Genomic DNA, 15116 nt, shown 5'->3' with positions numbered 1-15116 from the left:
CCATGTCTTCTTTTTTTTTTTTTTTTTTTTTGAAACGAAGTCTTGCTCTGTTGCTGGAGTGCAGTGACGTAATCTTGGCTCACTGCAACCTCCTCCTCCTGGATTCAAGCAATTCTCCTGCCTCAGCCTCCCAAGTAGCTGGGATTACAGGCACGTGCCACCACACCTGGCTAATTTTTTGTATTTTTAGTAGAGACAGGGCTTCACCATGTTAGCCAGGATGGTCTCAATCTCCTGACCTCATGATCCTCCCGCCTTGGCCTCCCAAAGTGCTGGGATTACAGGCGTGAGCCACCATGCCCGGCCTCATCTCTTCTTTTTCTGGAGCTCATACTGTGACATTTGTTCATTTCATGGTGTTCCATAATTCCTGTAGACTTTCTTCACTTTTTCTCTATCTGGGCAACTTCAAAAGACCTATCTTCAAATTCACAGATTGTTTCCTCTGCTTGATCTAGTCTGCTGTTGAAGCTCTCAGTTTTTAACAATTTCATTCATTTAATTCTTCAGCCCCAAGATTTCTGTTTGGTTCTTTTTATGTTATGTATATCTTTATTGAGTTTGTCATTCATATCATGGATTATTTTGCTGATTTCATTGAATTGTCTATTCTCTTGTATATCCCTGAGTTTCCATAAGATCATTACTTTGATTTCTCTTTCAGGTAATTTGTAAATTTCCATTTCTTTGGGGTCATTATCTGGAGAATTATATTCCTTTGATGGTGTCATGTTTTCCTGCTTTTTCATGTTTCTTGTGTCCTTGCATTGATAACTGCACATCTAGTGGATCAGTGACCTCTTCCAAATCTATAGAGTTGCTTTTGTAGGGAATGATTTTACCTACAGATGATTGCTAGGGGGTCAGTTGAGCAGGGTGCATTGGCTCTGTGGGTGGTAGTGCAGTGGCTCAAGGGCAGAGGTTCTGCCTCTGGTTCCAGGTAGGCACGGTAGTGTAGTGTCCATGCAGCTCCTTCAGTTGTAATCAATATGAGTAATGGCTTCAGGTACTTTAGCCATGACTGTAGGAGTGTGTGACAGCAGTGGTAGCAGCATAGGTTATTAGGATTCTCAGTGGCAAGGGCTTTAGTGGGGGCCCTCCTGCTCTTGTTTATCCTACCATGGGGAGACTTTGTTGGGGAAATCCTTCTTGTTGTCAGATTTGGCAGAGCTCACAAGCAGCCTACAGTGGTGCTGGGGTCCTGGGCTCACTGTCTTCCTGAATTACTATGATACTTGTGACTTGAGTACAAGTTCACTTTCTGAGGTATGGGTAGATGAAGCTGTTCTACAAAGGTGGGGACTGTGACTCTAAGGCATTCCCCAGTAGCTTGGGCCCAGGTAGCAGGGATATAGCTGTGACTCTGATCCTGAGAGTCAGGGCACAGCACTGGCATGGGTCTGGAGAAGAAGAGATGTTCTAGAGGCTTGGGCCCTAGGGAGCAGGGCATAACTGCAATTCACTTTCTGGAGCCAGTAGGGCACAGTGGCAACTTGGACACCAGGAGAGGAGGTTCCTTGTAGTGGTGACTCTGGCATGGCAGGACATAACAATGGACTAGGCTTTGTGAGGCTGGGTACAGCAGCAACAAGAGCCCATGAATGGTGGGGCACAGCTGTGACTTAGGCATTGGGGGAAGGGAATAGCACAACAATGACTCCACCCTTCTGTATATGGCCATCCTTAGCCTGTGCTTCATAGGGTTTCTGCCACTCCCTTGCTATTCTCTGACATTCTCCTTAAGTCACTCTGGTCAAAATGCAATTATCTATTCATTGTTTTTGTCCTTTTTTGGTGGGGCAGAGGGTAGAGCATTAGGCATTTGTAATTTGCCATCCTGCTGATGTCACCACCCTCCTTGCCTGGCTGCCTGGCTACCTAGCTGCCTCCTTCTCTCCCTCCCTCTGCCCCTCTATGGTTAGTTTCTATTGCCTTCAACCAAAGAATCTTAACAGATTTACCATGTAAAATGCTCAGCATGGTACCTGGTGAATAGTAACACAAATAAATTCATTGGGAATTCTGTGTCTCATGATATTCCAGAGCTGTGCGTAGGGAAATTTTCAGGAAACATCTGTTTATTTAATGCACACTGGTATAGTGGGAAAAAAATGAGACTGGGAATCAGAATACCTGATTTTGGTCTCAGCCTTGCCAATTAATTAGCTTGTTTGAGGATTGACTTAATGTTTGTGGCCTTTATTTCCTCATCTAGATGAAGGTCTTATTCTCTAATGTTGCTCTATCTAAACTGTGTAGAAAAATAGTATCCATAATGTAAGGATTTAAGTCCAGCTTAATATACAAAAAAATTGATTAAAGTTATTTATTATTTCAATAGAAAGTCTAATATAGCATAATCTAGATGTTATATTGGGGGGTAGTGTTCATATATCTATCTTTACTCATTGACCATTACTCAGGAGTGGTTAACATGGAATTCAGAATTGAAGCTAGCATTATTAAGCCCCCTAAAATATTAATGTAAAGTTTGGCAGTATGTATGTTGGTGCATTTTCTTCAGTAAAGCCACATATATTTCCTTGGATTCTCAAAAGTATAATATTTTCAGTCTAACAAAGGATAAAAATCACTGCCCTGTAACCAAAACAGCATGGTACTGGTACAAAAATAGACACATAGAACAATGGAACAGAATAGAGAACTCAGAAATAAACCACATACCTACATGCAACTGATCTTTGAAAAACCTGACAAAAACAAGCAATAAGGAAAGGATTTCCTATTTAATAAATGGTGCTGGGAGAACTGGCTAGTCGTATGCAGAAAATTGAAACTGGATCCCCCTTCCTTAAACTTTATACAAAAGTTAACTCAAGATGGATTAAAGATGTAAATGTAAAACCCAAAACTATAGAAATCCTAGAAGAAAATCTAGGCAGTATCGTTCAGGACACAGGCACAAGCAAAGATTTCATGATGAAATGCCAAAAGCAATAGCGACAAAAGCAAAAATTGGTAAATGGGATCTAATTAACCAAAGAGCTTTTGCACAGCAAAAGAAACTGTCATCAGAGTGAACAGACAACCTACAGAATGGGAGAAAATTTTTGCAATCTATCCATCTGACAAAGAGCTAATATCCAGAGTCTACAAGGAACTTAAACAAATTTACAAGAAAAAAACAAAAATGTCCATTTTTACCCATTAAAAAATGGGCAAAGGACATAAACAGACACTTCTTAAAAAGAAGACATGCATGCGGCCAACAAACATGAAAAAAAGCTCAATGTCTCTGATCATTAGAGAAATGCAAATCAGAACCACAGAGAAATACCATATCATGCCAGTCAGAATGGCAATTATTAAAAAATCAAGAAACAACAGATGCTGGCAAGGTTACAGAGAAAAAAGAATGCATTTACACTGTTGTTGGGAGTGTAAATTAGTTCAGCCATTTTGGAAGACAATGTGGTGATTCCTCAAAGATCTAGAAGCAGATACACCATTTGACCCAGCAATCCCATTACTGGGTATATACCCCAAAATATATAAATCATTCTGTTATAAAGATACATGCATGCATATGTTCACTGCAGCACTATTCACGATAGCAAAGACATAGAATCAACCCAAATTTCCATCAGTGATAGACTGGATAAAGAAAACACGGTACATATACACCATGGAATACTATGCAGCCACAGAAAGGAATGAGAACATGTCCTTTGCAGGGACATTGATGGAGCTGGAAGCTGTTATCCTCAACAGACTAACACAGGAACAGAAAACCAAACACCTCATGGTATCACTTATAAGTGGGAACTGAACAATGAGAATACATGAACACATTGGTGGGAACAACACACATTGGGGCCTTTGAGGGATGTGTAGGAAGGGAGAGCATCAGGAAGAATAGCTAACGGATGCTGGCCTTAATACCTGGGTGATTAGTTGATCTGTGCAGCAAACCACCATGGCACGCATTTACTTATATAACAAGCCTGCACGTTCTGCACACGTACCCTGAAACTTAAAAGTGAAGGAAAAAAATCACTGCCTTAACTATTGTGATTCTTTGGCAGTATATACCTAATTTTATAAAATTTCCTCTTTGACATATTTAATGATAAAAATTGTAGTACCAATTGGGATTTAGATATGGAGAACAATATGTGATGATGGGTCCTTTTTTTTGGGAGGGCCAAGTAATATAATGTTACGTTTTCAGCCATCATGTATGCTATATTGTGAATGAAGTATGTAAGGAAGATAGATTCAATTTTTTAAAAGGGTAGCAATGTTTTAAGAATTAAAATTCAGTGAAAAATAGAATTAGGGAGATTCTGTCTTGGTTAGGTTGGATAAAATATTTTGAATGTAAATTCTCGTGTATTTCTGTTTCCGTCTTTGTCTTATTTTTAGACTTTCCATGCACGCCTGTAAGGCTCCCCACAGGGTGTACACACTTATTGCTTCTGGCTACCTTGTTCTTATTCTTAGATATTCTTATAAAAGCATTATGGCAATACTAGTTAAGAAAATTTATTCAAATACAAATACTTTTATACTATTGGTTCTTCAAAGATAAGGTTTTGAGACGTTAAATATGAATTTGGTAAGATTTCGCCATGATATATCCTTAGGCTGTATAAAACTATGTGTGAAATTACTCTATTCAAAATATGAAATTAAGTCATTTAATAATACTTTCCTAACATAAATCCTTACTAATAAGTCAGCATAAACATGAAAATATGTTTGTTATTGATCAAGAGTAGGCAGACATCGCAGACTTGGTGGTTTCATGTGTTTATAAGCCTTGCCTCACTATTTGGTGAAATTTTGAGTTTTGTCATTTGGTGGCACTGCTGCTTAATTTTTCAGCACATGGTAAAATTGACACGTGAAGTAGAAACAGTTTTACAGTGATAATCGAAAACCTTTTGTGACAATAAAAGCAATGTTGAAAAGCCTTAAATTTATGAACCTTGTGAGAAAAATTGCTAAGAAAAAAAAAAGCTTCTAAAGCATTTCTTTTGAACCTGAATTATGAAAATTTCAGGTCAATGTTTTATCTTTTTTTTTGCACATTTTTATGTTTAAAACTGTGGTTAAACTTTGAAAGACTGTGCTTTGTTTGTTGTGTTTTGTTTTGAAACAGGGTCTTGCTGTGTCGCTCAGGCTGGAGTGCAGTGGTGTGAACATGGCTCTCTGCAGTTTCGACCTGCTGGGCTCAAGGGATCCTCTTGCCTCAGCCTGTCTGTAGCTAGGACCCTTATCACACGTCACCATACCCAGCTAATGTTCTTATTTTTTGTACAAATGGAGTCTCACTGGTCTGGTGAGACTCCATTTCTACAAGAAAAAAGAAAATTAACTGGGTCTCAAACTCCTGGGCTCAAGTGCTCCTCCTGCCTCAGCCTCCTGAGTGCTGGGATTATAGGCGTGAGCCATTGCACCCAGTGAAAAAGTATGTTTAGAATGAAATATATATTATAGATTTAGCTGGGTGATCAATTGTGTAATAAAATTGGGTCATTCTTTGTTCCAAATTTTTGTATTTTTCTCTTATGTGAAACTTTATATTGTTTTTCTGGTTTAGTTAATTTTTGTGATATGTCATATTTGCTCAACTTTCTGTATAAAAGGCTTAGTGTAATGGTTTATCTTTCAATAATTAGAAGTACATTATCATCTGTTATCTCAAGATATAGTTAATATTGAAAAGCTTTAAGGTTCTGATTATGAATAATATACCATGATGTTTATACAGAAGGCCCAATTCAACTGTACTGATAAGTTACTTAAGTATATGACATTAGCTTATAATGATGTTGCCACATCTCAGTAGTCATCCTGAACTACCCATAAATTTTCAGTAACTTAGTTGTCTTTTTAAGTGATTGTAAGAGTTAGTAATCTGTCTTTGTTCATTTATTTAGATTCTATATCTGAATTTGTCTGTTTAGGTCCTTCTAATCTGTTTGGTTTAGTTGACCCAGAGGAGAGATCAGTATGCATTTGATTATAGAACATAAGCATTTACTGAAGGCTGCTGAAGATCATTATTATAAAAGTGCCAATAAATTTGTCTCTCACAATACCCAAATTTTAATTTCTGATCATGGTTAAGATAGGAGGTTTTTGTTTTTAGTCTGCATTCTAAAGATGAGAAACTTGCATTCTGAAACTTAATACCTTTCATCAGGAACTAAAACCAGACTTTTAGTGTTTAAGCCAAATAACCTTATTTAATGGAAACCAAATAAATAACAATTGCTACTATTTATGAGGTACACAGATGTGTACTGTACGTAAATTATCTCATGCAATCCCTATAGCAGAGAGGCAATGAGTACATCATTTCTATTTTAGAGAAAAACTATGAGGTTCAGAGAGGATAAAAACAATGAAAAATCACAGGACTGGTGAGTGTTTTGGGATTTGAATGTAGAACTGTCCTACTTTATCTGTATTTTATGGCCTTCCCTAACAATGAATGGCTGACCATTGGCTGCTCTGTGAAGGCTGTTCTCACTGGCGTCCCTCTTGGCTTTACAGAGTTAGTTCTTTCTGTATTTTTGTTTCATTGTTCCCCAGATCGTTTAGTACGTATCTCTTTATTTTTTTTCTCTGTAACATACTGATTGATTTATGTGTTCTTTTTTCTTTTCTAATTTACAGTCCCCTCAGAGAAAATATTGTGTCTAATTCATTTTGGATATCATTATCTAGAACTGTGCTTGGCCTTAATAGGTATTAATACATATTTTAATTTATTGATAAATTAATTTTTATCAAATATTGTGGATTTGTCTTCTCACAGAAATCATGTCAGGTTGATGTATTGAAATAGCAGGCCAAACGCAGTGGCTCACGCCTGTAATCCCAGCACTCTGGGAGGCCAAGGCAGGCAGATCACAAGGTCAGGAGTTCGAGACCAGCCTGGCCAACATGTGAAATCCCATTTCTACTAAAAATACAAAAATTTGCTGGGCATGGTGGCACACACCTGTAATCCTAGTATGTGGTAGAGAAGTGATTACTGATTTAAATAAAAATAGCAGAATGTGTTCATTCAAAGTATATTTCTTTTAAGTAATAATCTAGAGAAATAACATATTTGTTCTAAAAATACTGCTGCTATTCAGAACAACTTTGGAGCTTGTTTTTATTCTCTCAGTGTATGAAACCTTATTTGAATTTATATTCTATAGTAATTAAAACAAACATAAAGTTTCAAAATATTTAGATATTATCTTTCAAGGTGATAATACTGTTATGTGAGCTCTAGATATTTTTAAAAGTTACTTGTAGTAACTTTTTTTTTTTTTTTTTTTTTTTGAGACAGGGTCTGGCTCTGTCGCCCAGGCTGGTGTGCAGTGGCACAGTCTCGGCTCACTGCAACCTCTGCCTCACGGGTTCAAGTGATTCTCCTGCCTCAGCCTCCCGAGTACTTGGGACTACAGGTGTGCACCACCATGCCTGGCCAATTTTCTGTATTTTTAGTAGAGAGAGGGTTTCACCATGATGGCCGGACTGGTCTCGAACTCATGACCTTGTGATCCACCCGCCTTGGCCTCCCAAAGTGCTGGGATTACAGGTGTGAGCCACTGCGCCCGGCCTATTTGTAGTAACATCTTAAATATCAGTATACTTTTTCAATAATACTGAACTATGGGACTAAAGCAATGTTTCCATCCTTTTTTGAACAAAATAAATACAGGCGTACCTTGTTTTATTGTGCTTCACAAATACTGCATTTTTTACAAATTGAAGGTTCGTGACAACCCTGCATCAAGCAAGTCTGTCAGTGTCATTTTCCCAACAGCTTTTGCTCATTTTATGTCTTTGTGTCACATTTTTGTAATTCTTGCCATATTTCAGACTTTTTCATTATTATCATTATATCTTTGATATTACTGTTGTAATTGTTTTGAGGCACCACCGACTGCACCCATATAAGATGGGAAATTTAATTGATGAATGTGTGTGTTCTAATTGCTCCACTGACTAGTAGTTCCCCTGTCTCGCTCCTCAGACCTTATTCCCTAAGACAAAATAATATTGAAATTAGGCCACTTAATGACTTACAGTGGCCTCTTAAGTATTCAAGTAAAAGAAAGAGTTGCATGTCTGTCACCTGAAATCAAGATTAAGCTTGGTGATGAAGGCGTATTGAAAGCTGAGATAGGCACAGAATTAAGCCTCTTGCAGCAGTTATCCAAGTTGTGAATGCAAAGGAAAAATTCCTGAAGGAAATTAAAAGTGCTACCCCAGACCAGGTGCAGTGGCTCACGCCTGTAATCCCAACATGTTGGGAGGCCAAGGCGGGTGGATCATGAGATCAGGAGTTTGAGACCAGCCTGGCTAACATAGTGAACCCCATCTCTACTAAAAATACAAAAAATTAGCTGAGCGTGGTGGTGTGTGCCTGTAATCCTAGCTACTCGGGAGGCTGAGGCAGGAGAATCATGTAAACCCAGGAGAGAGGCGGAGGTTTCACTGAGCCAAGATAGTGCCATTGCACTCCAGCCCGGGTGACAGTGCAAGACTCCATCTCAGAAAAAAAAAAAAGTTCTACTCCAGTGAACACAGACGATAAAAAAGCAAAACAGCCAGGTGCCTGTAGTCTCAGCAACTCGGGAGACTGAGGCAGGAGAATTGCTTGAGGCCAGAAGTTTGAGACTAGCATGGACGACATAGTGAGAACCTGTCTCTAAAAAAAAAAAGATAAAGAAAAAGAAAGAAAAATTAGCTGGATGTGGTGGCACACACCTATAGTCCCAACCACATTGGGAAGCTAAGGCAGAACGATCATTTGAGCCTAGGATTTCAAGGTTGCAGTGAGCTATGATTGTGCCTGGATCTGCACTCCAGCCTGGGTGACAGAGCAAGACCCCATCTCTTACAAAAAAAAGAAAGAAAGAAAGCAAAACAGCCTTCTTGCTGATATGGAGAAAGCTTTAGTGGTCTAGATAGAAGATCAAACCAGCCACAACATTCTCTTTGGCCAAAGCCTAATCCAGAGCAAGGCCCTAACTCTCCTCAATTCTATGAAGACTAGGAGAGATAAGGAAGCTACAGAAGAAAAATTGTTGGCTAGCAGAGATTGCTTCATAAGGTTTAAGGAAAGAAGCCACCTCCATAACATGAAAGTGCAAGGTAAAGCAGTAAGTGCTGATGGAGAAACTGCAGTACATTATCCAGAAGATATAGCTAAGATCATTGATAAAGGTGGTAATACTAAACAACAGATTTTCAGTGTAGACAAAATAGCCTTCTATTGGAAGAAGATGCCATCTAGGACTCTCATAACTAAAGAGAAGTCAGTACCTGGCTTCAAAGCTTCAAAAGACTGGCTGACTCTTCTCTTGTTGGGAGCTAATGCAGCTGGTGACTTTAAGTTGAAGCCAGTGCTCATTTGCCATTCTGAAACTCCTAGGACCCTTAAGAATGATGCTAAATCTATTCTATTTGCGTTCTCTAAATGGAACAATAAAGCCTGGATGACTGCACATCTGTTTACAGCATGGTTTGCTGTAAATATTTTAAGCCCACTGTTGAGACCTACTGGTTAGAAAAAAAAAATTATTTCCAAATATTACTACTCATTGACAATGCACCTAGTTACCCAAGAGCTCTGATGGAGATGTATTATACAAAGAGATTCATGTTGTTTTCATGCCTGCTAACACGACATCCATTCTGCAGCCAATGTATCAAGAAGTCGTTTTGACTTTCAAGTCTTCTTATTTAAGAAATACATTTTTTTAAAGGCTGTCGCTGCCATAGATAATGATTCCTCTAATGGATCTGGGCAAAGTAAATTGAAAGCCTTCTAAAAAGTATTCATCATTCATCGTTCTAGATGCCATTCAGAACTTTTTTGATTCATGGAGTTAAAGTCATGTTAATGTTAATGTCAACGTTAACAGGAGTTTGGAAGAAGTTGACTCCATTCTTCAAGATTTCAGTAGAGGAAGTCACTGTAGATGTCGTAGAAATAGCAAGAGAAGTAGAATGGCAAGGGGAGCCTGAAGATACAACTGAATTGCTACAATCTCATGATAAACTTGAATGGATGAGGAATTGCTTCTTATAGAGAAGCAAAGAAAGTGGTTTCTTGAGGTGGAGTCTACTTCTAGTGAAGCTGTTTTGAACACTGTTGAAATGACAAGGGATTTAGAATATTTTGTAAACTTAGTCAATAAAGCAATGGCAGGGTTTGAGACGACTGACTCCAGTTTTGAAAGAAGTTCTACTGTAGGTAAAATGCAACAGCATTACATGCTGCAGATAAATATTTTCATGGGCTGGGCATAGTGGCTTACGCTTGTAATCCCAGCACTTTGGGAGGCTGAGTCAGGACAGTCGTTGAGGCCAGAAGTTCAAGACCAGCCTAGGCAATATAGTGGACCTCATCTTTATTTAAATAATAAAGAATTTAAAAAATATTTTTACAAAATCAAAAGAGTATTTTCATGAAAGAGTCAATGGATGCAGCAAACTTCATTTTTGTCTTATTTTAAGAAATTGTCACAGCCACCCCAACATCCAGGAGTCACCACCCCGATCAGTCAGTAGCCATCAGTATCAAGTCAAGACCCTCCACCAGCAAAGTGATTACAATTCATTGAAGGCTCAGAAGAATCATTAGCTTTTTTTTTTTTTAGAAATGAGGTGTTTATTAAGGTGTGTACATTGTTTTTTAGACATAATGCTGTTGCACACTTAATAGGCTACAGAATTGTGTAAACATAAATTTTATATGCACTGAGAAACCCCAGAATTTGTGTGACTCACTTTATTGCAATATTACCGTTATTGCAGTGGTCTGGAACCAAGTGCGTAATATCTCAGAGCTATGCCTGTATTGTTGTAAAGTGAAGGTCTAGAAGCCAAATATTAAGATTGTATTATTACTGTATTTTTAGAAGATACTCAATAAATATTGTGTTTGAAATGTATACTCCCCAGAAAGTCTTGTTTCCTAGATTGAGGAAGACTAGGAATAGGGAGTAGGTAGTAAACTTCCTACTGTGTTACTATTGTCATACCCAGACAATACCATACAATTGTCATTTCCTTGTATTAATTAAGGGTTCATAATCTTACTTTGTTTAGAGTTTAAATGGCAAGATAAAAACAAGCACATATGTTAATACAACATGATATTTTCAGTGAAGTAAATCTTATTACCTGGATCTGTTTCTCCTTCCATTCTCATTTATGTTGGCATTTTTATGAGGGCTCTTATGTTGAGTAATTGATATTTGAACTTTGAGAAGATTGTACCCAAACCTGCAGAAATTACAAAAGCATTTCTTTTAGAAGTGTAAGATTAACAAAGTCTTACACTTGAATCTTTAAAAGACAGTTTTTCAGGATCATTTCATGAAACATTGATAATGCAATGAAAGTGGGTTCTTTAGGACTATGTGACATGACTATGTTTACATCTGAGACCAGAGGTTTTTTTCTCTAGTCACTGCTCTATCCCCAGCATGTAGCATCATAATGCCTTGCTCAACAGATAATTCAGGAATGAAAAAACTACTTGTGGATACAGTGGGTAAATAGTGATCTGATAGGTACCATTTTATTTCTTCATACAAATATAAAATCCCTAATGTATTTAATAAAATCCTTTTTTATAGTTGGTGGCTAAAGGAGTTAAGAGTTCTGATGTTTCTCCACCTTTGGGACAGCATGAAACAGGTGGCTCTCCATCAAAGCAACAGATGAGATCTGTTATTTCTGTAACTTCAGCTTTGAAAGAAGTTGGCGTGGTAAGTTTCCTAAGATTCAGAACTCCTCACAGTCAAAAGATTATTTAAAAGGAAATTAAATTTAATGAAATCACATTAATCCCTAATGTCCCTTTCAGGCTTTTCTAAGGAAAAAAATTGCTTTTTAAGGGATTTTAGTTTACTCAGAATACTGGAGCCTCATTATTTATAAGTTTTATATCTAGGACCACCTGGTAGATGAAAATATATCACAGTAACTCTTATATTACTTTAAAAGAATATTGAAAAAATAAAATATACAGAGAAATGTACTGAAAATAATACTATAAACATTTTTCTACCCAACCCTCATGATTAACAAATGTTCACTTTAAAAAGAATAATGTCTCTTTGGTACTAAAGTAGCTCTAGGAATTAGGTCCAACACATGTTTACATTTATTCAAATTTTGTGACATGGCAAATGTTAGAGGACTCAGTAGAACTACAGTTAATTCATCAGTTATTCCTTTTACCTTGTACTTCTGAATCTCTATCATGCCCTACAGATAGTAAAACAAAGAAACATAGACAAATAAAAAGCTTAAACTTAGAAGTATATTTCAGGTATCTAAAGTGTCAAGACTGTTCAGGGGTTAAGAGAAGTGGGCTCATAGTGTGGAGCTGCTGCCTAGAATTCAACAGACAGAAGGAGAAAAGTCTACTGAATCAGATAACATAATAACTTCATTTTCCCCTTTCCTGGTAATGGATGTCTGTGCCTTTTATTTGTTTAGTTTCAGTAAATACTTGCAGACAAAATTGGTACACTAGTTGTTGCTTTTTATAGCCTTTGGGTTGATTTTGAAAATAAGACTGAGTAAGAAAATATAAGTTTCTTGATCATTCTCAAGAACTTCATGTAAGAAACTATTGTTCTTCAAGTAGGCTTAGTCACTTTTTCTTTCTGATAACGACTTTGCATGTGCTACGTTGTTACTCCAACTTTAGATACCACTGTGTGGTCCCTTCTTGGTACCCAGTCTCACATCTCAATAGCTGTTCATCTCTCTGGTTGTAGGACTGCTAATTCCTGACTACTTTACTGGGTAAAATGTTCTTTGTCTCATTGCTTCATATATTACTTTGAAACTGACCACCAAATTTTTAATTTTTTTTAAGTATTAAAAAATTCGAGGTAATCCATATAACTGGAACGGTTTTCTTTCTGTGTTGTGTTGGTAAATGTCACTTACTTAAAACTTAGAAAATTGTTCTTACTTTGAATCTTCTACATGCCTTTGCTTTCATAGCTTTCATAACTGCTAATTTCTTCTTTTCGTATATTTTTTTAATTTTAGATAGTCTGGATTGCTTTGACAATGCTAATTAGGAGATAAAATTTATGTCATTTGTAGTACAGATGACTCAGAACTAATTTTTGTTACACTCTTTGTTTAGGGAGGAAAGCCACTTCTCAATTACATTTAGTACTATGGCTTAACAAGGATATATATACATGAAATATAGACAGTTTTAGAATAACACAGCCTATTTTGAATTACTTCATCTATCAAAACTTTTTCTAGTTATAATTAAGAGAGTATATGAATTTTCCTCTAATTTCTACCACTGACTTAAATTACCAAAAAATCAGGTACCAAAGAGGAAGAGGATATAGTTAATTATGTGAGCAGTAATCCAAAAATATGACAAATAATTGAGAATTGGCCCCTGTCTATGTTGTCTAATTAATAATATTTAAAGGTTAGTCATTGCTGATAATGAAGGAAGCTTTGTTAACATTTTATAGGAGTAAAAAATTTACAAGGAACAAATTAATGAAAACCAAAAAGTAACAAGGGTATAATATTTTTAAAGGTAGATTTAAAAAAATAAAATTATCTCTTCCTCTGTATCTATCTGCATTTAAAGGACAGTACTTTAACTGATACCCGGGAAACTTCAGAAGAGATGCAAAAGACCAACAATGCTATTTCAGTAAGTAAAATTTTCAAAGTTTATCAATCATTTTACTTAATGATATACATATTAAAATATATAATGTTGTAACTTTCAGAGTAAGCGAGAAATACTTCGTAGATTAAATGAAAATCTTAAAGCTCAAGAAGATGAAAAAGGAAAGCAGAATCTCTCTGATACTTGTGAGATAAATGTTCATGAAGATGCCAAAGAGCATGAAAAAGAAAAATCAGTTTCATCTGATCGCAAGAAGTGGGAGGCAGGAGGTCAACTTGTGATTCCTCTGGATGAGTTAACACTAGATACATCCTTCTCTACAACTGAAAGTATGTATAGAAGTATATTAATATCCTATTTAGGTCTAGTACATATGTAAACTTATAGACTAACCACTCTGAAAAAAATGAACACTTAGAAGAATTGAGAGAAGCTGAAAGAATTCTGTATATTTTCCTTTTGGGCCAGTAGAAGTGCCTCCCTCTCACAGTGAAATGTAGAGAGCAGAGAGAACTCATCAAACTAATCAGCCTTAATAGCAAGGATTTTTATTACAAAAGTGTATAGTGTGAGAGAGGGAACTAATGATACATATTTAAATTGCATTACTTTAACTCTGTATACCATGTTAAATTAATCTGTTACTATGAATAATTCTTGATGAGAACCAGAGTAGTGTCTCAGAAACATCTCTTAGGCATTTAGCGAGAGTATTGAGAAAATCTGACTTAATGATTTATATATTCGGTGATAATTACTGAGAATCTATATTTCTTACGTTGTTCTAGGAATTGGAGATATAGGAACAAAACAGAAGCTTGTGTGCTCTTGTGGAGCTTACATTCTAGAAGGGCAAGTCTGACCATCAACAAATCTGATTTTAAGTAATTTTTTTCACAGACTGTTTTTGTAGAATTTTTTCTTGCATTGGAAAAAAGCCCAAAGACTTGATAGCATTTATTTTGCTTATTTATTCAACAGTTCTTTATTGGGTACCTACCATATGCAATACACTCTTAAGCAATGTGAATATAATAATGTTTAGAATGTAGTCCCTCCCCTTAAGGAGCTTAAGGTCTAGTGGAAAGGCAGGCAAGTAAAGAGATAATTGTAGTTGATAAATACTATGCTAGGAATAATCATAGACTACTGCAGGAATACATAAGAGACCATAAATCAGTCTTGGAAGAGCCCCCATGATCCAGTCACCTCCCTCCCTCAACACAGGATTATAATTCGAGATGAGATTTGGGTGGGGACACTATCTGTCTGCTTTTATGATTTGTCTTTATCACTGGTTTTGAGCAATATGATTGTAAAGTGCCTTGGTGTGGTTTTCTTCATGCTTCCTATCCTTGGGATTCATTGAGCTTCTTGTGTCTTTGGGTTTATGGTTGTCACATTGGAACACTTTCAGCCATCATTTCTTCTAATATTTTTT

The 15116-nt window shown here is 36.7% G+C and overlaps 1 protein-coding gene across 12 annotated transcripts in view; it reads left to right on the top strand.

Annotated features, from left to right (window-relative positions):
• Positions 1-15116, top strand: part of NEK1 (NIMA related kinase 1) — a 216646-nt gene that overhangs the window by 114248 nt on the left and 87282 nt on the right. For all 12 annotated transcript variants that reach the window (XM_054485170.2, XM_063664283.1, XM_063664282.1 and 9 more), the window contains 3 exons: positions 11625-11756; positions 13631-13696; positions 13776-14004. In XM_054485170.2, coding sequence (XP_054341145.1) covers positions 11625-11756; positions 13631-13696; positions 13776-14004 — 427 coding nt within the window. The remainder of the gene's footprint in view (positions 1-11624; positions 11757-13630; positions 13697-13775; positions 14005-15116) is intronic.

Source organism: Pongo pygmaeus, chromosome 3 (assembly GCF_028885625.2).
Source record: "Pongo pygmaeus isolate AG05252 chromosome 3, NHGRI_mPonPyg2-v2.0_pri, whole genome shotgun sequence".
NCBI classification, from domain to species: domain Eukaryota; kingdom Metazoa; phylum Chordata; class Mammalia; order Primates; family Hominidae; genus Pongo; species Pongo pygmaeus.
The sequence above is the reverse complement of the archived record's forward strand: the minus strand, read 5'-3'. Positions and strand labels throughout refer to the sequence as shown.